Raw genomic sequence first — 20,338 nt, 5'->3', positions numbered from 1 at the left:
CCCCTCTTCTGTGTCCCAGTCTCCCTCTGCCTTTCTCTGACAAGGACACCTGTCACTGGATTTCTGGCCCTCTTGGATAATCCAGGATGGTCTCATTTCAAGACCCTTAATTCTATCTGTAAAGACCCTTTTCTTAACCAAGGTCACATTCATAGGTTCTGGGCATATCTTTTTTTTTTTTGTGGGGAGGGTGGTGCACCATTCAACCTACTTCAGCAGGGAAGCAACACGTTCAAGTTTGGAATTTGAAAGGGTCACTCTGGAAGCAGAGAAGAGCAAAGTTGAAAGGGGGCTCTTCAGTGGTTAAATGCGACATGGTGGGGGTCTGGGGAGAAGCCAAGGGGTGCATACGTGCAGAGAAGCGTGGTAGCTGTACTGGAGCCCACAGGGCACCTTCCTTCTGCCCCTAAGGCTGCCCACTCGATGCCCATGCATTCTTCAACTGCCACTGTCCAGGTCCCCTTGCATACTCCAGGCCAGAGTTGGCTGATGGGCCCAGGGATGGGTGTGCCCTCTCTTGCCTGTCCTGGGACTAACTGGCCTCCCCCAGGTGTGACTGACACCAGGATGCTCACCCTGACCTGCAAGCACATGGTCTGCTTGATGGAACCAACTATTCGTTCCTCCAATGTACGTTGGTTGAGTGCAGGCTCTCTGCTGGAACCATGGACCAGACAAAGCCCCTGCCTGCCAGGAGTTCACACACCAGACTGGGTGACAGACGAGGAATAAGTGATTTCAGTACCACATACACTGCACTCGGGTGTTTCACAGGCAATCCCAGGAGGGCCGTGGGCCAGGCTGTACTCACAAAGGGCCTCAAATGTGGACTTTTGACATTATCACCCAAACCAATTTATCACTTACACAGGCACAGACATGCATCCTGACAGGGCTGAATATTTCAACTTTGCCACAGGTTTGGTAACCCAAGCTTTGCTTTTTTTTTTTTTTTTTTTTGGCTTTGCTTTTTCATTTAAAAAGTTATACCAGGAATCCCCAAAGTGGTTTGGCCTCCCTCAACCTGAGGCCAGGAAGGCCTCTTCAAAGCTAAAAGAATTCAGCACCACCAAACCAGCTTTACAATAAATGTTAAAGGAACTTCTCTAGTCATCAAACCACAAGAAAAGAGAACAAAAAGAAGAAAGGGAAAAAAAAAAAAAAAAGACCTACAAAAGATTGTCTTGGCAGTTTGGGGTCTTTTATGGTTCCAAATAAATTTTGAAGTTGTTTGTTCTAGTTCTGTGAAAAATGTCCTGAGTGTTTTGACAGGGGTTGGATCTGTGGATTGCTTTGGGTAGTACGGCCATTTTGATAATGTTGATTCTTCCAATCCAGAAGCACAGGATATCTTTCCATTTCTTTGTGTCATCTTCAATTTCCTTCATCAATGTTTCACAGTTTTCAGAGTGTAGGTAACCTCCTTGATTAAGTTTATTTCTCGGTATTTTGTTGTCTTTGATGCAATGGAAATATTTATGCCAGTTATAAAAATCTGGCCTTTGAAGTGAAAAAAAAAAGTGAATGAAGGCAAATGGCAAAATATCCTTCTTTCTTATGGGTGAATTGTATTCCATTACATATATATGCTGCATCTTCTTTACCCATTCATCTATTGATGTGCACTTAGGATGCTTCCATATCTTGGCAATTATAAACAATAATGTTGCTGTTAATAGCAGGGTGTGTGTATCATTTTAAATTAATTCTTATTTTGTGGTTGGCTTTATTCCTTTAATAACTATGTAAGTTTAAAAAACTAAAGCTCTAAATGTTCTTAGAAACAATGAACAGCACATACATGTAAATTTTTAAAAATATGTGCAGTAAAAAAAAAAAAAGATGCAGCTTCTGAGTCGGACTGGGAAGCAGTGGGCCGGGAGAAGATGGGACCGGCCAGCAGAAGGGAGGGCATCCGTGGCGAGGACATCTGTGAGGGGATAAAGGGAAAGACTGTGGGAAGCTTTTAAAGATCTAAAAAAGCAGTGTGGCCATGACCAGAGTCTGAGAGAAGGAGGAGCAAACGTTAAGACTGGAGAAGTAAACTGAGGAGGAAGTTTGTGGTGGTCCAGGTTAAATCGTCCTGAAGGCGTGGGGAGGCCATCTTTAAGCCATATGTCTTGAAATATTGGTCATTTGGGAAAAGGCCTGTTTCTCAGTCATTGCGCACTTTGTGCTGTTGGAACGGGTAGCAGGGCTGCACCTGGTTCTAGAGATGACGGGCCCCTTGGCTCAGCAGTGCGCAGGTGAACAGGGACTCAGGAGTCCGAGACCTCTTCATTCCCCTCTCATCCAAGAGGAGGAAACAGCGAGGCAGAGGGCTTGGGAGTGTGGAGAGTGGAGCAGCCAGAGGAAGCTTCTAGGGTCAGGGAGGGAGGCCATGTCCCTGCTTGTAGCATTCCTGCTGGACCCCCAGGCCCTTACTCTCCCTTGGCAGAGTGGAGAGGTGGAGCCCCGCAGCCTCCTGTCTTCTTCCCTCCCATGTTTGTCTTGGCTGAGAGCTGCTTGAGGATTTTTGAAGGCTCTTAGGTCAAGGCAGAGCTGGAGGAGTCAGGACATTGGATCACAGAAGAGGGAGCGGGAAGGGGCCTCAGGTCGGGCAGTGGGGGTGCTCAGCCTCAGCACCAAGGCACCTCCCAGTGGGTGAGGGGCTGCCATGGGGCTGAAATCCCTGAGCCCCTCCATACCCACCCACTTCAGGAAGGCACTTGAGGCTCCCAGGTGCCCAGGATTGAGCTGTACCATATGTGTCCCCTGCTCTTGCTGCACGGCACACCCGTGCTTCTGGACACTGGGTCTCACAGCAGGCCCCTTAGGGCCCAGGCAGGGGTGTCAAGGAGGCCTGGCTGGCCCAGAGCACCGGCCAGGCCCTGCCACGGCCAATCCCGTAATTCTCAGACCTTGATTCAGTGCTGCCTCCCCTGAGGCCCAGCGTGGACCCTCTCATGTCCTGCTCTGCACAGATGCTGACAGGTCACGTGTCCCACAGCTGAAGGCCTCCCCCATCCGCCTCCACCATCTGCTGAGGCCCCATAATTATTCCAAAGCCTGATGCAGTCTCACTCCAAGGGGAGAGTTCACACAGCCCTGTAATGTAACCCAGGCCCTAGGTGGCTCGGGCAGGGGGTCCCCAGATGGGTAATGAACCACCGGCTTTATTGAATTCCCTGACTTGGCTCTGTCTAATCACTGCCTTTAGCCAAGGCAGCCTGGCCTTCTGAGAACCCATCTGAGCACCCTTGCTGAGGACTTCTTTCTCCCCAGCACCCCAATTCCTGCTCCTCAAATCTTCCCTCCCCCACCCAGGTATGTTTAAATGACAAGGGTCAGGTCAGGGAGGCACCCAGGGTTTGGCCTCCCCCTCCATCTTGGAGAAGGCGTGGTTGCCTCAGGTCTGGGGCCCAAGCAGGATAGAACAGAGCGGGCTGCTGGTTTGCCTTTGCTAGGCTGCCCCCGTGGAAGCAGGACTTACAGCTCCCACCATGCAGGGTGGGCGTACCTCCCCTTCCTGAGGTCTGGGCCCCAAGGAGGGAAGGCCTTGGCCAAGGAGGCTGTGCTATGGGCCAGGCCTTTCCAAGGAGAGCTTAGGAAACAGCCTCCTGCTCAGGCTTCAAGACCCAGCCCACATCACATGTGCATAGCAGCAGCCCAGGCATCTCCCTTCCCCTGCCCCCAGCACGTGTAAGGACCCTCAAGACAGCGAGTACTGTTCGTATACTCCTTCACGTCTGTTTTCTGACCAAGATGGTGCCCTCTCTGTGGACAAGGACTGCTGTCCATCTCTATGTATCCAGAAACTAGCACTTAGTAGGAGCTTTAAAAATCGTCAAGTAGGGAGAGAGAGAGGAGACGCTTCAAGACGGTAAGAGGTTTAGTCTGTGCATGAGGGACGTGGCATCTGAGATGCTGGCTTGGTGTCCCCACCACGTGGATGGCCAGTCTCTGGAGGAGAGAGACCCGGCCCATTTGGGAAACCGTGTCAGTCGTGTTGATCTGTCAAGGGTCTAGTGGCTGGGGAGAAGTTCTGCTAAGGGCGAACCTGAGGTCAAGGGCCACCCAGAGTTCATTGTCAGGGCGGCTTCCTGCCAGCTGCACCTAGGGTAGGCCCTGAGCCCATCCTGGAGGGTGTGAAGGGCCGGTCCACGGTCCCTCCACCTTCTGACAGTGGCGGGGCTTCTCTGAGACTAAGTCGGGGCCCAGCCTGCTGTCCTGGGGGAGGGTGAAAGGCAGGAGACCCCCCCAGGGTCGGCCGACCCAGCCCATCTCTGTGGGCCAATGGTGGGAATGGGCAGTTGAGCCCTTCTTTGTCCCTGGGAAGTTGGTGAGCGTGGGGTCCACTCCACCCTCCAGAGAGGAGTGGGAGGGGGGACAGAGTCAGAGGAGCCAGATCCAGGGATGATTGGGAGGAGGGGCCCAAGAAGGAGGAGACTTCAAAGCGCTCCCAGAACAGCTTATAAACCAGCTGGGCTGGTGGGGCAGCCAGCGGGGGCCTTCCTGGGGAGGCTGGAAGCTTGCATGGGTTGTGCAAAGAGCACTGGACGGGGGTCCGGGAGGGGAGGGCGTGGGCCTCAGGACCCCTGGCGGGCCCTGCCTGGCCTCTCTGTGACTCGGTTTCCTCTCTTGAGTGGCTGAGCTCACAGCAACACCCGGGCTCCCTCCAGGCTGGCCTGAGGGTCAGCCTGACGGTGTGGGCGAAAGTGCTGTGTGGGCGCCAGCCCTGATCAGATGTTATTTATTATTCTGAGCTGTGTTTTGGTGGGAGACTTGGACTGGCTGAGGAGAGCCGAGTGTTCTAGGGCCCTTTCTCCCCAGTGCTGTTTTGAGAGTTCTCAGTGCAGAGTGGCCGGGAGCAGGGGCCCTCGGAGGGAAAGGCCCACGGCTCTCGACGGAGCTGGGCGGAGGTGCAGATACGGTGGACAAGCTCCCCTTGCTTTTCTCACCACCCCTTTCCCCTCCCGACTCTGTGCCCCTGCCCCTCCCCCTCTTCATGGTCTCAAGTGACTCCCCAGAAATCAACCTCCTCTCCCTGGATACTTGTCCTCATGTAATGGGGCTGTGACAATTCCCCCTAAGTCCCACTCAGAAGTGTGTCACTGTCCATTTCCCTTTGTGATATCAAAGGAGGCTGCACAAACCACGTTCATCAAGCCCTGTACTGGGGCCTGGCTCTGAGCAGCTGGAACATGGGTTTATGAAATTACAGGGAATTCAAAGCAGCCGGCGTCGCCCGCTGTCTGGCTTCATTACAGGGACCAGCCTCCGGAGGGAAGTTTATTCCAATAATTTAAAGAATTAGGATCTGACATCCTTCATTAGCTCTTTGACATAAGCAGAAAAGACAAATCTTGCAGAATGACCCACACGACAAGAAGGAATTGGCTCGGGTGGGGAGGAGGCAACACACCGCTGGTGAGGAAGAGGACAAGTCTGCAGGGGGAGAAAGGGGCTGGCTTTTCACCATCGAGCTAGAGGGTCATGTTTACCCTGAAGGGGAGAGTAGGGTTGGGCTCAGCACTTAGTTTCCCCCTCTGTGCAGTGAGAGCACTGTTGGGGGCCCCCCTGGCCCCACCCCATCTACTACCCTTGGGACACAGCGACTCAGTTACCGCTCCCCAAATCCTTTGTGGCTTGGCCTTGAAAAGTTACCTCTCTCTTCTGGGGCTCTGTCTCCCCCCACCTCTCACCCCCTGGAGACTGAGTGACCGACACAAAACCCCAGCCTGCTCACTTTTCCGTGGCATTTTGGATATGAGCCATTTCCTGCCAAGCAAGAGAGAAATTGCCCCCACCCCTTGGCAGCTTCTGGCTCTTTTCCTGGCCCCTCCACAAGTACTGCCTCTGATGTTTCACAAACTTCTTGTCCAGCCTGTAAAGACCAGAGCTGGGCCGCACCTCGACAGCAGTTCTGACAGCTGGGTTTCCAAAGGCCCCCGCAGGCTGGTGTCCCAGATTTAACGGTGGGGTCATGTAGCTGTGTGACACAGGGTGAGTTGCTTAGCCTCTCTGTGTGTCTTTTCCTCAAATCCAAAATGAAGGCCCAGTTTGTTGTGGAGATTAAGTGAGACGATGCACACAGCCTGGCACATGTGACGAGCCCCGTAAATATCAGCAACAAGTGGCCCTGCCCCTGCTCACCGTGGGTGACCTTCTCCTGCGTAGGCGGGGGATGAGAGCTGTCTGGAAGGTGCCTGGCTCTCCCTCAATGCAGCCTTCATGGTCGTTAGCGAGGGCGGCTCGGCTGCCCAGCACCGTCCTGAAACACTGACCACGTAGGTCCTCTTGGAGCCGGGAGTGTGTCAGTCGAGGAGCAGGAATGTGATCCGTCCCGGAGCCGGGGGAGCCGGAGCATATCTGGTATGTGTCTCTGGAATGATTTGGGGAAAATTCACCGAAGTTGGAACTTGAGACGCAAAATTGCCCAGGACATAGAGATAGGAGCTGTCCGTACGCCCCCCACCCAGGGACCTGGTGCTGGGGTGGGAGTTGGCTGACACAGCACAGGCTGCTCAGGCCCGCCCTGGAATGGCCGTGAACTTGTTGTTTTTCCACGTCATTTGCTCTCAGATGTACTATCAGGCCGGGCGATGCTAACCCTGCGGCTGCAGGTCCCTCCTCGTAACAAGCGAGTATGTGTTCTTTGGAGGTGGCAAGGGGAGGAGGGGGCCCCGGCAGAGAGGTGGGGGGAAGGGAAACACGCCTCTCCGTACAGTGAGCTTGCGTGTCCTGGAGCCAGCTCCCCCCAAAGCACATGCCATTTCTGGCCCTTGAAGGGGTTAAAGGCCTCCTGGAGTCAAAAACAAGCAGGTGTCCCACCGTGCCAGATACGCCGCCTAAACTGCTTCCAGCTTTTTTTTTCCTCTTCTGCAACAAGTCTGTGATCAGCCACAGGACAGAGGAGCCAGCAGCCTGCCTGTGACAGGCATCAGGTTAGCTCGCTCCCACTCGGGTGGCGCGCCCAGGACATAAATCCAGGCTCGGGCCCCTGTGCGGCTTCTCTCCCTGCACACTCCGGAGAGGGAGTTCCCGCATCAGAGGCCGCGCAGCCCAGCGGGCTCCACTGACTCGGTGGAGGCAGCCTCGGCAGCGGCAGCCCCAGCGCGGCGAGCAGGCCTGCGGGGTGGGAAGGGCAGGTGTCTGCAGCCCCCAAGGAGCAGGAGGCCCTGGGGGCCCTGGCCCTGGCATCGTCTCAGGGGAGGTCTCTGGCTGCCTCAGACCGCACCATGCGGGCCCCAGGGTGCCGCTGGTTCTGGTCCCGCTGGGGGCAGGTGGCAGTGTTGCTGCTGCTGCTCAGGGTGCCCCCACGAGGCCTGGCACTGCCGCCCATCCGATACTCTCACGCGGGCATCTGCCCCAACGACATGAACCCCAACCTCTGGGTGGATGCCCAGAGCACCTGCAAGCGGGAGTGTGAGATGGACCAGGTGAGTGTGAATCTGGAAGCCTGAGACAAATGGACCACGTGGGTTGTTAGTGAGGGAGAGAGAAAGCTGTGTGGTGGGGACACTCGGGAGTGCCCTGCAGGGCGCAGGCCACATGGAGATAAACAGAGCGTGATGTCCGTCTGACTTTGAGGCCAGGAATAAGAGGAGGGTGTGATGTCCTAGTTTTTCGGGGTCTGGGAATCCTCAGATTCCTGATGCGTGTCGGCTGGGGGCTGCTCTGAGCCAGCACTATGCCGGGCACATCACAGAGACTGGCATGGCTTCTCCACAGCCCGTTGACAGGTGAGAGTGGACTCAGCCACAGCAGTAAGCAGCCTGAGGCTCCACGTCAGGGAGCAGAGCGTGGGCCTGGACACGGCACCTGCCTGACCACAAAGCTGAGGCTTCATCCGGCCTCCAGGCCACCTCCCTGGTGGTTTGGACCCTGCTACTGAGATCAGACCAGGCTGATGGGGAGGGTGGGCAGGACCGGATCTGAATGGACTCTCTGCGGGTCCCTGGGAGGGAAGGGGATTAAGCTTCAACCTGCCAGATTCCTCAGTCCTCCTCGTCAGAGCACCCTGCAGCATTCAGGGCAGACCTGGTTCTAGGACAACTCTCTCCCAGCTCTGGAGGCCAAGAGCCAGCCCTGCCACTTCCCCCAGGGGTGAAGAGCCTGCTAGTACCTGGCATTGCCAGTCTGGCAGCTCCTGGGGCTCAGGCTGGGCTGGGCATTACCAGGGAACATGAAAGACCCTGGTACTCCCTCTGCCAAACACATGTAACCTATGGGAGCACACGCTCGCCCTGGAGAGAGTGGCCTCTACCTCCCACTGGAGTGAGCAACAGGACGCGGAGGGAAGGGGAGGTGAGGGCAGGGAGGGGTGGCAGAGCGTCCCCACCTGGCTGAGGTCAGTTGACTACATTTGCCAGGAAGGCTGTTTCACTGGCACAGCCTGGCCTCATAAATCAGGTGGGGCTCGGGGACAGTGAGACTCTAGCCAATTTCTTATGTCTTGGGAAGAAGGCACCTCTATGGGGCTGGGGATTTAGACATCCAAGGGCACGTTCTGAGCACTGAAGCAAAAACTGTTCCACAGATTCCCTTTAGGTTTCCTGTGCCCAGAAACACCTGCCCCTGCCCCCAAGGTCCCCGCCTCTCATGGACCCCCAAGTTCTGAAGGAGCTTCCCAGCCCAGAGTCTTTAAGGAATTGAAGGACCCTTCGGTAGAGGAGCAGGTTCCCCTGCTGCTCAGCCCCTCCTGCCCTCACCCCTCGCCCCCAGTGGGTCTCTCCCTCTCAGATTGTAGCTCTGAGATCTGTCCTTCCCTGTCCTAGGGCCTCCCTGGTGTGGCCTCAAAGCCTATGCCAAGCAAGGGATGCAAAACAAAGTCCCCATTCTGAGCCACGAGGGGAAAACAGTAAACAAGTTGAACAGGCGGGCTCCACACAGCCCTTAGCTGATGTGGAATGTCAGAGAGGCTGAAGGAAAGTTGGAGCCGCCCGAGGCCAGCCCTGGTGGGAGCAGTGCACAGAGCCACAACCGGGGCGGAGGATTAGGGGCACTGCCCGCCGGCTTGACCAAAACACCGCGTGAAACTCTTGTTTCACGGCCCAGAGCAAGTTGCTAATTTTGAGGAATTAAACTAATGCCTTACGCAGCTCCACAAAAAATTAGAGGGAATTACAGCCTGGTAAGTCCTCACTGACGGCCGTGCTGACCTTTGCCACACAAGGGGACTTTTTTCCTTGTTGATTTCCTTGTGTGACGTCCCACGCTTTGGAACTAAGCGCCTGGGTCCAGCACAGCTTACAATGGCACGACCTGGCATCCAGGGCCTGGCCCTTCCTCTAGGCTTCGGACGAATGTTGCCATCATCAGAGCCGCTGTTCCTTATGTCTGTGTGGACAGCCTCGAATAGCTGTCCTACCAGTGTCTGACTTTTCCTTCTTAGCATTTGGGTGACCTCTTCAGAGCCAGGGCATCCCCAGTAGAGAAAAGGCCAAAAGGCAGGCTCATTCATTCCAGCCTAGACCACACTGTGGTAATTATATGATATAACAGAAAAAAATCTCCTTTCAGAACCCCATCCACATGGGGCTTGAAGCCCTCTCCCAGCACCTCCCAGCTCTGTGGACTTAGGGTCGCCTCTCTTAGTCTCTGCATTCTATCTCATCTCATCTCATGGTGGCAGGGAAACTTTCCCTCTTGCAGGATGTGGGCTGCCTCTCCCCACACTAGTGCTGTGTGACCTTGGGCAAGTTACCTAAAATCTCTGTGCCTCAGTTATCATCACCTGTGAAGTAAGGATGATGGTTGTACCCACCTCAGAGACTTGTGATGAGCATTAGATAAGCTGACAGATGTGAGCATTCTTAGAAGAGGGCCTGGCAAGTAGTAAGTGTTATGGATACATTAGCTATTATTATTATCAAAACGTTTTGCTCACGGTGCGTGAGAACATTTTCCTTCCCCTCCCCGGACACCGTGGGGTGGGGTGGGGAAAGCCTGTGCTCTCTTCCTCTCCTCCTCACTCAGGCCTCTCCGTGTGGCTCTCCGCAGGAGTGTGAGACCTATGAGAAGTGCTGCCCCAACGTGTGTGGGACCAAGAGCTGTGTGGCGGCCCGCTACATGGACGTGAAAGGGAAGAAGGGCCCGGTGGGCATGCCCAAGGAGGCCACTTGCGACCACTTCATGTGTCTGCAACAGGGCTCTGAATGTGACATCTGGGACGGCCAGCCCGTGTGCAAGTGCAGAGACCGCTGCGAGAAGGAGCCCAGTTTTACCTGCGCCTCTGACGGCCTCACCTACTATAACCGCTGCTACATGGACGCCGAGGCCTGCTCCAAGGGCATTACCCTGGCCGTTGTCACCTGCCGCTATCACTTCACCTGGCCCAACACCAGCCCCCCACCACCAGAGACCACGGTGCACCCCACCACGGCCTCCCCGGAGACCCCTGGGCTGGACCTGGCGGCCCCAGCTCTGCTCAACCACCCTGCGCACCAGTCGGTCACTGTGGGCGAGACAGTGAGCTTCCTGTGTGACGTGGTGGGTCGGCCCCGGCCTGAGATCACCTGGGAGAAGCAGCTGGAGGATCGGGAGAACGTGGTCATGAGGCCCAACCACGTGCGAGGCAACGTGGTGGTCACCAACATCGCCCAGCTGGTCATTTACAACGCCCAGCTCCAGGACGCCGGCATCTACACGTGCACCGCCCGCAACTCCGCTGGCGTCCTGCGGGCCGACTTCCCGCTGTCGGTGGTCAGGGGGGGTCAGGTTTCGGCCACCGCAGAGAGCAGCCCCAACGGCACGGCTTTCCCCGCAGCCGAGTGCCTGAAGCCCCCTGACAGTGAGGACTGCGGCGAGGAGCAGACCCGCTGGCACTTCGACGCCCAGGCCAACAACTGCCTGACCTTCACTTTCGGCCACTGCCACCGCAACCGCAACCACTTTGAGACCTACGAGGCCTGCGTGCTGGCCTGCATGAGCGGGCCGCTGGCCGTGTGCAGCCTGCCCGCCCTGCAGGGGCCCTGCAAGGCCTACACGCCCCGCTGGGCCTACAACAGCCAGTCGGGCCAGTGCCAGTCCTTCGTCTACGGCGGCTGTGAGGGCAACGGCAACAACTTTGAGAGCCGCGAGGCCTGCGAGGAGTCCTGCCCCTTCCCCCGGGGGAACCAGCGCTGCCGGGCCTGTAAGCCCAGGCAGAAGCTCGTCACCAGCTTCTGTCGGAGTGACTTTGTCATCTTGGGCCGAATCTCCGAGCTGACAGAGGAGCCTGACGCGGGGCGCGCCCTGGTGACGGTGGACGAGGTCCTGAAGGACGAGAAGATGGGCCTCAAGTTCCTGGGCCGGGAGCCACTGGAGGTCACTCTGCTCCACGTGGACTGGACCTGCCCCTGCCCCAACGTGACCGTAGGCGAGACACCACTCATCATCATGGGCGAGGTGGACGGCGGCATGGCCACACTGCGGCCCGACAGCTTCGTGGGCGCATCCAGCAGCCGGCGGGTCCGGAAGCTGCGTGAGGTCATGCACAAGAAAACCTGCGATGTCCTCAAGGAATTCCTGGGCTTGCAGTGAAGCCCCCACCCCTCCAGGCCCCTCCCTGACCCTCTCCCACCTACCCACCCATCATGCCCCTCAGTCAGCAAACTGGGCAAGGTCACACTAGACAGTCTTAGGCAAGCAGGGGAATAGCAATCAACGTGTGAGAAAAAGGCCACAGAGAGTCTTAGATCAACTTTTGTTCTTTGGGTTCAGTAACAGTAGGGGCCTGTGTCTTTTTCAGCTGAGGGAGACGAAAGGAGAAGTCAGCAGATACTTGGGCCTTATAATCTTCTCTTGACTGCCCCCCACCCCCGGCTCTGCCCCTAGCCAGCCTCCAGCCAGGATTCTAGAGGGTGGCAGCTGCATGATGGTCACAGGAATAATTGAAGGAGTTGGTTTACAGAAGGGGTAGGTGGGGATAGAAAGGAGGGCCCAGAAATTCACTGGACAAGTTCCCCACAGCCCCCCGGAGCACTGTGAGCAGAACCATCCTTCGTGGTGGGCAGGAAGCAGGAGGCATGGTCCAACCCAGCTCACAGCTTCCCCTGAGTGGAGGGTGCTGGGCTGGTGTCTTCGGGCAGCGTCCAGCCTGTGCTTCTGTCAAGATGGCCCGACAGTGTCCAAGGCCACCTGAGCACCAGCAGAATACATGTTTCTCCTGTTTCTTTCTGGCTTTGTTAATTGGTTTATCGATGATTTATTGATTCAATTCTGTTCAGTCCAACTCAGTGGACATTTTCTGAACACTTACTGGTGCTAAGACCACAGGGAGGTGTTGGTCACTGCCCAGCTCCTAGTGACTGAGCACAAATGTCCAGATCCCAGGGTTCCCCCAGAAGCCGACCCATGGCTGGCCCTCCCAGCTTCAAGAGGTCCCATTCACAGTGTGCTTTCCACTACCACTGGCTTCCTCGAACATAAAGCAGATAGAAGCCCCAGGATCTGTTCTGGTGGGAAGAGAGAGGAAGAGGAAAAGCAGGCAGGGAAGAGGGTTGGTGAAGGAATAAGAAGGGAGGCAGGCCGAGAGGCAGGCTTGGGAAGGAAAAGGAATGTTGCTCGATGCTCCCATCTGGTGGCGGCCTCAGGAGCTGCAGGGACCTAGAGGGAGGCTCTAGGTGTGGCCTGGGATAGCCAGCCGGTTTGGGGATGTGGCAGCTTGTTGATTTCTGTTTCTGGACTTCCTGTGCAGGTCCCGCCACCCCACCACTAGGTAAAGGATTTGGGAAGCCCACAGTCAGCTTTCATCTCCCCCATTCCCTCCTTAGCCCTTCACTCGGTCCGTGCCCTTCTGATGCTGAAGAAGGTCGTTGTGGGGCGTTCTCTTTTCTTCCTCAAATGTAGGGGGAAGATACCAATTAAAACCTTGTAGTATCAACAGCCCTTCTTGTGTTTGGGCTAGTGTGTGTGTGTGGGGGGGGGTAGTGTCATTTGCTTTGGTGACCTTGCAGGAAGGAAGCCGCCAATGGGAACTTCTTGGGGTGGTGGAGGGACACTGCTAATATTTGGCCCACATTGCAGGTGCTTGCAGCAGCTCTGTGGCTTAGGCACAGGAGAGCTGAGGCCACAGAGGCCAGGTGACTTACCCAAGAACACGGAGGTAGGGAGGTGCGGGCTCAGGCCCAGGTGCTCTAACTTGTATCTCAGTCCCCTATCCTATCATGACAGCATGGTGGGCCAGGGAACACTCCAGGCCCCACTGCTGATGGTGAGTTCAGAGGCACGAAGGTGAAGGAGACGGGGTGGGGGGGGGTGGCGTGTCATGGCCAGCCGTGACTCCTTAGGGGGTCTCTGGGGGAGGCTAGGTCCCAAAGCCCTGGGTGCTCGGAGCACATGGCTTGGTTCACAGGCTAGGGCAGCAGCACTTTTGGTCCCTGGGTCTTGTGACTGCTCTCCTCCCTGGAGATGTGTTCAGGAGCCTGCAGCCGGGGAAAGCCCCCAGCTTGTCCATCCCTGAGGCTGGGAGCCAGATGAGCACACACCTGTCCCCTGTTCTCTTCCCTGGCCACAACCCTGAGAAGGAAGCCAGGTCCGGACTGGCTCAGCCCGGCCAATCCCTCCTCAGAGATAATTCCCTGCAGTAAGGAGGGGCCAGGATTGGGAAGACAAGCTGCTCCGTGAAAGAGAAGAGAGGCCAGAGGCGAGGGAGCTTCTCAAATCACCACTGGGAAAAGGCTGAGCACAGAACTTAACCAAGAAGGTGTGAGCACTGGCCACAGGCCCCACCCTGTTCAGGTCAGAGAACCAGGGCGTGAAGACTCAGCTCCTCACCCCACCCCTCAGAGGCCTGGGGACATTCTGTGGCACCTGCTTCTAGGCTGAGGTGCCCCAGTAAATAGCACATCACCTTAGAGCTCCAGGGAGCAAGTGTCCACATGCCAGCACCTGTCACCTCCCCCATCCCCACACTCGCACAGATGTGGGGCTGAGCCCTGTGGCTACCTGGTGGAAGTGTGAGGTTCAGGGGGTCCGATCTCAGGGCTCCCTCTCACCAGCTCACTGCTCACACACAGCCCCAGACTTGGGGTCCCTGTCGCAACTGGCCCCAGCTTGGCAGAGTAGGAAGGCCTCACCCGTGGAGCCTAGGTCTGAATCTGGGCTCTGACAGGTATCTGCTGTCTGTCTGAGCCTTAGTTCCTGCATCTGTAAGACAGAGGGTAAGAAGAACACTTCATGGAGACTGGGGGAGCTCAACGCTATTAACAGTGTCAAACTGAAAAGCCTAGGAAACAGAACCCAGCCCAGATGGCTGCCCCTGGGCCCCCTCTTGGCCCTCAGCAGCTCCCTGGTAGAGAGCAGGGCCTCGGCACCTAAAGCCCTCCCCTGGCCCTCCCTTCTGGGCCTCGGGTTTCATGGGCGCAGTGATCACACAGCTCCAAATATTGTCTCCTGTTGCTCACAGAGTACACCCAAAACTGGCCACCCCACATAGGCTGATTTGGGTTTGGAAAATATGAGGAATGGGTGATACAGAATCCATTATACTTTGGGACCCACCACATGGTATTTATTTTCTGTCCTTGAAACAAAGCCTGCGTCTCTCTCCCTCTCTCTCTCTCTCTCTCTCTCTCTCTCTCTCTCTCTCTCTCTCTCTCTCTCTCTCTCTCTCTCTCTCTCTCTGTGTCACCCAGACCTTACACAGTAACTAACTTCTGGGAGGTGCTCAGTGCAGGATGAACTGAATTCCCAGGGCCTTGGTTGCCAGGTGACCTAGAGAGGCCACCACACCAGTCTGGGAGATTTGGCCCTGGCTTCGGCCCCAGGACATGGGGGATTGAGCCTTCTTCCAGGTCTGAGGTCAGACTCTCACCTGCGTTCCTGTCTACACTGGACACTCACTCCTCCCCGGCTTGCATCTGTAGGCTCCCTCTCCATCCTCCTCCCCACTCTGGTTCATCTCTCTGTTTGCTTCCAGACCAGGCCTGAGGCCTCCAGGGCAGGACAGCTTGGCTTTTTCCACCCTCTGCCTCCCCCAGCACCTCCAGCCTAGAACACTCCTCTCCATTGTCTGGCCAGCTGCTCCATAGTCTGATGTCACCCTGTGGACAGTGGGGCCAGAGAGCAGGGATCAGGGGCGGAACCTGATGAGGGAATGGGGCTGAATAAATACATAGCCACATGGTGATTTCCTCAGGCTGGGGAGAACGCCCTTGTCCAACTGTCCTATTAGAACATCAGCACTGAGTGGGGGCTACAGCACTATCACCTCTCATCTCCACCACAACTGTGGGAGACAGAATGCTATTTTGTAGGTGAGAAAACTGAGGCTAGAGGGGATAAGAAACTTGCCCAAGATCCCAGAGCAAAGATTTGAACCTAGGCAGTCTGACTTCAAGGCCATTACTGCTCACATTATGCTGTTTCTCCCAGCATGTGACACATGTGCGCGCACGCGCACACGACTCTGGGCTGAGCGGTGTGGCATCCCATCCCGACCTGAGATATCTCCAAAGAGCCTACCTCCCATCAGCCAAGTGCCTCCCACCCCAGCGCTGACTTCCGATCTTGCGTGTCACACGGTATCTCTATCACACACATGAGCAGTCATGGCCTAGATTCCTGAGCCTACCCGTCCTCCAAGACTCAGCTCCTTGGGGAGCCTCTGCTACCCCCAGGCTGCACAAACACTCCTCTGTGAGTCTGTCTTCCTCTGCACTTGCCCTGATTGCCGGCCAGAGTCACTGCTTAGGGCTCCGGGAGGTCTGTGGGCCCAGCTTACAGAGCTCAAGTGGGATTCGCTGAATGAACAAAGGGTCCTGGCACCCCAGGCCACATGGTGCACTGGACAGCCACAAGGCTGGTAAGGTGCTTCTCTGGGGTGCCCCCTCCTTTTCCCCAGCTCCACTTCCTTCCTGATACCGTCTCCTCCTCCCACCTCCCCAAGGACTCTGAAGTCTCCCTCCTGCTCTGGGAATGTGTGATTAATATAGGCAGGATGGAGGGCAGGGTTCCTGGGTCCTATTCTTGGAGGTGGACTCATTCTGGAATGTGCCCTGAGGTCAAGTGACACTCCTCGATCAAGCTGCGTCAGGAGGAAGGAAGAATAACCCTCCAGCTGGCGTTGCCCTGAGGGGGTGGGTAGGGCAGGCAGGTGGGCAAGTCTACCACCCTCTCCTTCCCACCTCTCTGGCTCCTGAGCCCCCAGGCACTTCTGTTTCAGGTCTGGGTTGGAATCTGTGTCTACACCCCAAATTACCCCAGGACGTGGAACTCCGGCATCCGGGTCTCCAGCAACACCCTGGCCCCCTCAGCCCCACTCAGGTGAGGGGGAAACAGGCCTCACCCCCAGTGCTTCCTGGACTGGACCCTCCCGGGGTGGGGCCTCGTCCCAGAGTGCCTCTTGGGGTGCGGCGAGGTGCCTGGGCATTTTGTGCCCTTTTCAAGTCTTGCGGGCGCTGCAAGAGACCTGACAGGATGAAGCTATACCCATCCTGATCATTTGTTTTCTGTCCTGGTGTGAGGGACGCACCCAGTTCTGTTCCCTTTCTGTGTGCGCAGCCAGGTGGTGGAGACAGGGCTGGGGTACTGGCAAGAACCCTCGGCAGGAGAAAAACATGCTGTCAGAGAGAAGGATGGACATCTGGGTGCCAACAGCTCTGCTCAGGCTCTGTGCGCACTTGTCCTGTTTAATCCTCACAAGGCTCCAGGCTGGATCTTTTACTATCTCGCCATCTGATGGAGCCCGCCCTGGGCTGCAGCGTTCCCGAGGGCTTTGCTCCCCTCTCTACGCCCTGACTGTGCAGGGTGTTTGACGAATACTTGTGGAATGAATGGGTGACTGAATGAAGCCAGCCCAACAGGCCTTATGGAGGTAGAGACGCCCTCGCAGGCATCATTGTACCTGTTTTGCAGAGGCTGGATCTGAATTTAAGTGTTTCAAGGAAATTTGCCCAAGGTGCTAAGGCTGATAAACGGAAGCCAGGATTGAAACCCAGGTCTGACTCCAGTCCCCATATTCTCTCCAGACTGACACGTATATTTTAACCATATCAGCTAAAGTCTGCAGACCCCAAATGGCAGTTCTTCTAAGCTTCCATGACTGCCACTTCGGACCGCCCCCTGCCCCCTGGGGGTGCCGAGGCTCTGCAGCCAGCTTATAGAGCTGCACCCCTCTTGGTTGTGTAAATGAATTCACATGAAATAAACTATTTTAAAATTCAGTTCCTCAGCTTCACATTTCACGTGGTTAGTGGCACCAAACTGAACAACACAGACACAGACTTTTCCCATCATCACAGAAAATTCTACTGGAAAGCCCTGTTACAAAGGACTAACACGTAATTCTTGTGTTCTCTGGTGAGATCTTGTGCATCTGTTGGGGGCCTGTCGGCAGTGCCCCTGACTCTAAGCTCCTGCCCTACCAGGGACACTAGGGATTCCTGCTTTTTTCAGGCAGCTGCTGGGTTTGGTCTCATTGATCCTATTGCCACAAGGGCTTTCGGAATTTTGTCTCCAGACTCTGATCTCAGCCTCAAAATCCCCTTACCTTTTCTCCCAGAAGGCTTCTGTAAGCCTTCTTGCAAATAAAGTTCTTAATGTCCTTTCTCAGTGTCCCGGAGTTTCTGACAAGGTATGCAAATGAGTACACACACACCAAGCCCCAGCGCTCGTGGCCCTCAGGGGAAGATGAGTTCACCAAACTTTAAGCTAAACATGATGGAGAGGGGCTGCTGATAGGAAGGCGACAGTAGGGACTATAGGCTACATCCTCCCGTGCCTCAGCACAGTGCTCTGAGGACCACTGCAGAGCTCTGCCACGGGTTATAGCCTACTGGCTGGTCACTTACTCAGAGACACCCGTGCTGCAGCGGCCGTCTTGCTTCTTACATGGAACTGCTGACCAAAGGTCTAAGAATTAGTTATTTTGGCATGGTCATTGCTGTTATAATTAAATTGCATAAGCCTTTTAAAAAAGGCACCAGATATTTTAGGCCTTAGGGTCCCCAAATATCCTTGGTACAGAGGGTAGGGGGCCATGAGGAAGGCTGGAGTCATGGTAGAGTATATGGGCCCTTGAGTCAAACTATCTGGGCTCAAATACTAGCTATGTGACTGTGGGTAAGTTAACCTTTCATGCCTCAGTATCTTCATCTATAAAATATAATAATAATAGTACCCAGAGTGCCTCCCCAGGAGTGGTCAGCCCTGGGCCTGGTTGCTCCGGTTGGCTGGGGATAATGGCTTTGCATATCTCTGCCCATGGCTGGAAAGAACTAGGACATGAGAACAGGTCCCCTCCCCAAAGCTGCCCTTGGACAGCAAAGTAAGAACAGATGCAGTCTCCTCTGCTGACAAAGGCAGAGTCCAGGACAAGGGGAGCCAAGGGGAGAGGAGAGAAGGAGAGAGACACACCCTGGGTTGTGCAGTGGGAAGCAAGCAGAGACAAGTGTAGTGATGGGGTAGAGACGGGGAACCGCTGGGACCTCCATGGAGGCCCCAAGAGCATTTCCCCACCATTCCTTTCTCTAACACCTCACAGCACAGAACTGAGTTCTTACCGATCCCTTTTTTTTCAAGCACTTCTCCCCATCTCAACACACCAAAAAGGGCAACAGAGTAAAAGAGGAAACAGCCTCAGGGTCTTGGTATGAGCAATAACTCAGACCCAAAGCACTCCTCTTAAATCATCACAACCAATCACTTCACCCTGGGACCCTAATAAGAGGAAAAGCCGGTGTTTGTGGATGAGCAGAATGCAGCTTCAGTGAGTCTTACACAGACAGCAACCCATCCCCACCTGAGGCCTCATGGAGGGGGGTACCCTTTACCAATTAGATGCCCTGATGGCAGAGTTAATAATTTCCATCACTAATATCAAACAGCACCTAATATGTGCTCAACATACATTATCTTGTTAAATATTTACCACCCTGTGGGTGTATATTAGTCACCTCCATTTAATATTCTCTGTATTTCAGAGAGGATGAAACTGAGGCTCAGGGAAATTGAATATTTTGCCCAAGGCCCCTGGCCAAGCAGAAAACCAAGCCTAGGTCGGTCTATGTGACCCCAAAGCTCACACATTTAACCACATGTATAATATATTCCACTGCAGATTCAGGAATAGTGAAGTACAATTTTTCTCTCTTTTTCGCTTCCTTCCTTCTCCTTGCTAATCCACCAGGAAGTTTCACTGCCCAGGTTCCTCATGAAAAGGCATGTGTTTTTTTTGTTTGTTTGTTTGTTTGTTTTTTAAAATATGGAACGCTTCACGAATTTGCGTGTCATCCTTGCGCAGGGGCCATGCTAATCTTCTCTGTATCGTTCCAATTTTAGTATATGTGCTGCCGAAGCGAGCACTGAAAAGGCATGTTTAAGGCCTCCCCTGAGTAAGGCTGATCACATGCTCTTGAGGCTAAGCCACAGGCAGAGAGACAGAAAGTTGGGGGGTGCAAGCCCCTCTCACAGAAGAGGAGAGAGAATTCAAGTTATTCCACGTGGGGAAGAGGATTATGCTTAATGCTTTATGTATTTTATATAATCCTCACACTAACCATAACAAGTAAGATTTCTCAGATAGGAAATCTCAGGCTGAATAGGTTTAACAGGGCACAGCTATTCAAGGGTGAGTTTGGGATTCAGTTTGAAGTCTGACCTCAAGGCCCATATTCTTCTCTTGTTCAGAGCTACTAGGAGTCTTTTAGTTGGAGGCTTCATGAAGCCCCTACACTCCTATAGAACATTCTTACTTAGTTCTTAGCAGTTACCAAGGAGTCTGGAGGGAAAATTATAGGGCCTAGACCTCCATCCCTACTGGTGAATTTGGGGTGAGACATGGATCAGACACTGGTGTTTTCTGTTCCAGAGAAAGAGCCATGCTTCATTCAAAGCAGTGATGTTTTCTGAACAGTCTCAGGTCACATGAAGGGGCTTGGCCAGCTTGTGGCAGTATTTTCAGTGGATGACTGAGTGCTCAGCCACAAAGGAAACTTAGGGGAGACTAAGGAAGGGCATTGTCCAGGGAAAGTGACCCGAGGGAAAGTTACTTGTGGCTGCTAATTTCTTGCTTGGATATTATAAAGCTTACCCGCCAAAGCCTCTTTCTTTGATTTATGCTCAAACTGGAAGATATGATAAGCATCCAAAAAGCCAGACTGGAAAACAGAATAGTTGAATTCTGAAAAGACTAGTTACCTTGGCCAGGAGTAGAACATGGTGATGGGGACAGCAGGTGGGAGTGAGCTGGGGGTGCCTGAGTTTGTGCGGTGAACACACACATTCCACTGGACACCAGTTTCTGGGAGGGTACTACTTGCTGTGAATCCTGATAATTATAAAAACAAAAAGAGGTTTTGTCTCTAAAAGTAGGAAAACAAATGACATGACCCCTAGGGGGAGCTTCCGGCCTGAGGAGGATTTCAGGAGAAGC

The 20,338-nt window shown here is 54.7% G+C and overlaps 1 protein-coding gene and 1 non-coding gene across 3 annotated transcripts; one reads left to right on the top strand and one right to left on the bottom strand.

Moving 5' to 3' along the window:
* The first annotated feature begins 6,133 nt into the window (after window positions 1–6,133).
* On the top strand, window positions 6,134–12,849 carry WFIKKN2 (WAP, follistatin/kazal, immunoglobulin, kunitz and netrin domain containing 2). Of its 2 annotated transcripts, XM_032498110.1 has the most exons (3): window positions 6,134–6,354; window positions 6,565–7,421; window positions 9,985–12,849. In XM_032498110.1, the coding sequence occupies exons 2-3, from the start codon at window positions 7,221–7,223 to the stop codon at window positions 11,503–11,505; spliced, it is 1,722 nt and encodes a 573-aa protein (XP_032354001.1). In that variant the 5' UTR covers window positions 6,134–6,354; window positions 6,565–7,220; the 3' UTR covers window positions 11,506–12,849. The 2 variants fall into 2 exon arrangements, with proteins under 2 accessions (XP_032354001.1, XP_014408128.1); XM_014552642.2 differs by lacking the exon at window positions 6,565–7,421 and having other exon boundaries at window positions 6,135–6,354.
* Window positions 12,850–19,162: 6,313 nt separating this feature from the next.
* Window positions 19,163–19,269, bottom strand: LOC116656933. Its single transcript, XR_004311937.1, has one exon. It is a non-coding gene; the product is annotated as a U6 spliceosomal RNA (small nuclear RNA).
* Between the last annotated feature and the right edge of the window lie 1,069 nt (window positions 19,270–20,338).

Source organism: Camelus ferus, chromosome 16, assembly GCF_009834535.1.
Source record: "Camelus ferus isolate YT-003-E chromosome 16, BCGSAC_Cfer_1.0, whole genome shotgun sequence".
NCBI classification, from domain to species: domain Eukaryota; kingdom Metazoa; phylum Chordata; class Mammalia; order Artiodactyla; family Camelidae; genus Camelus; species Camelus ferus.
The sequence above is the reverse complement of the archived record's forward strand: the minus strand, read 5'-3'. Positions and strand labels throughout refer to the sequence as shown.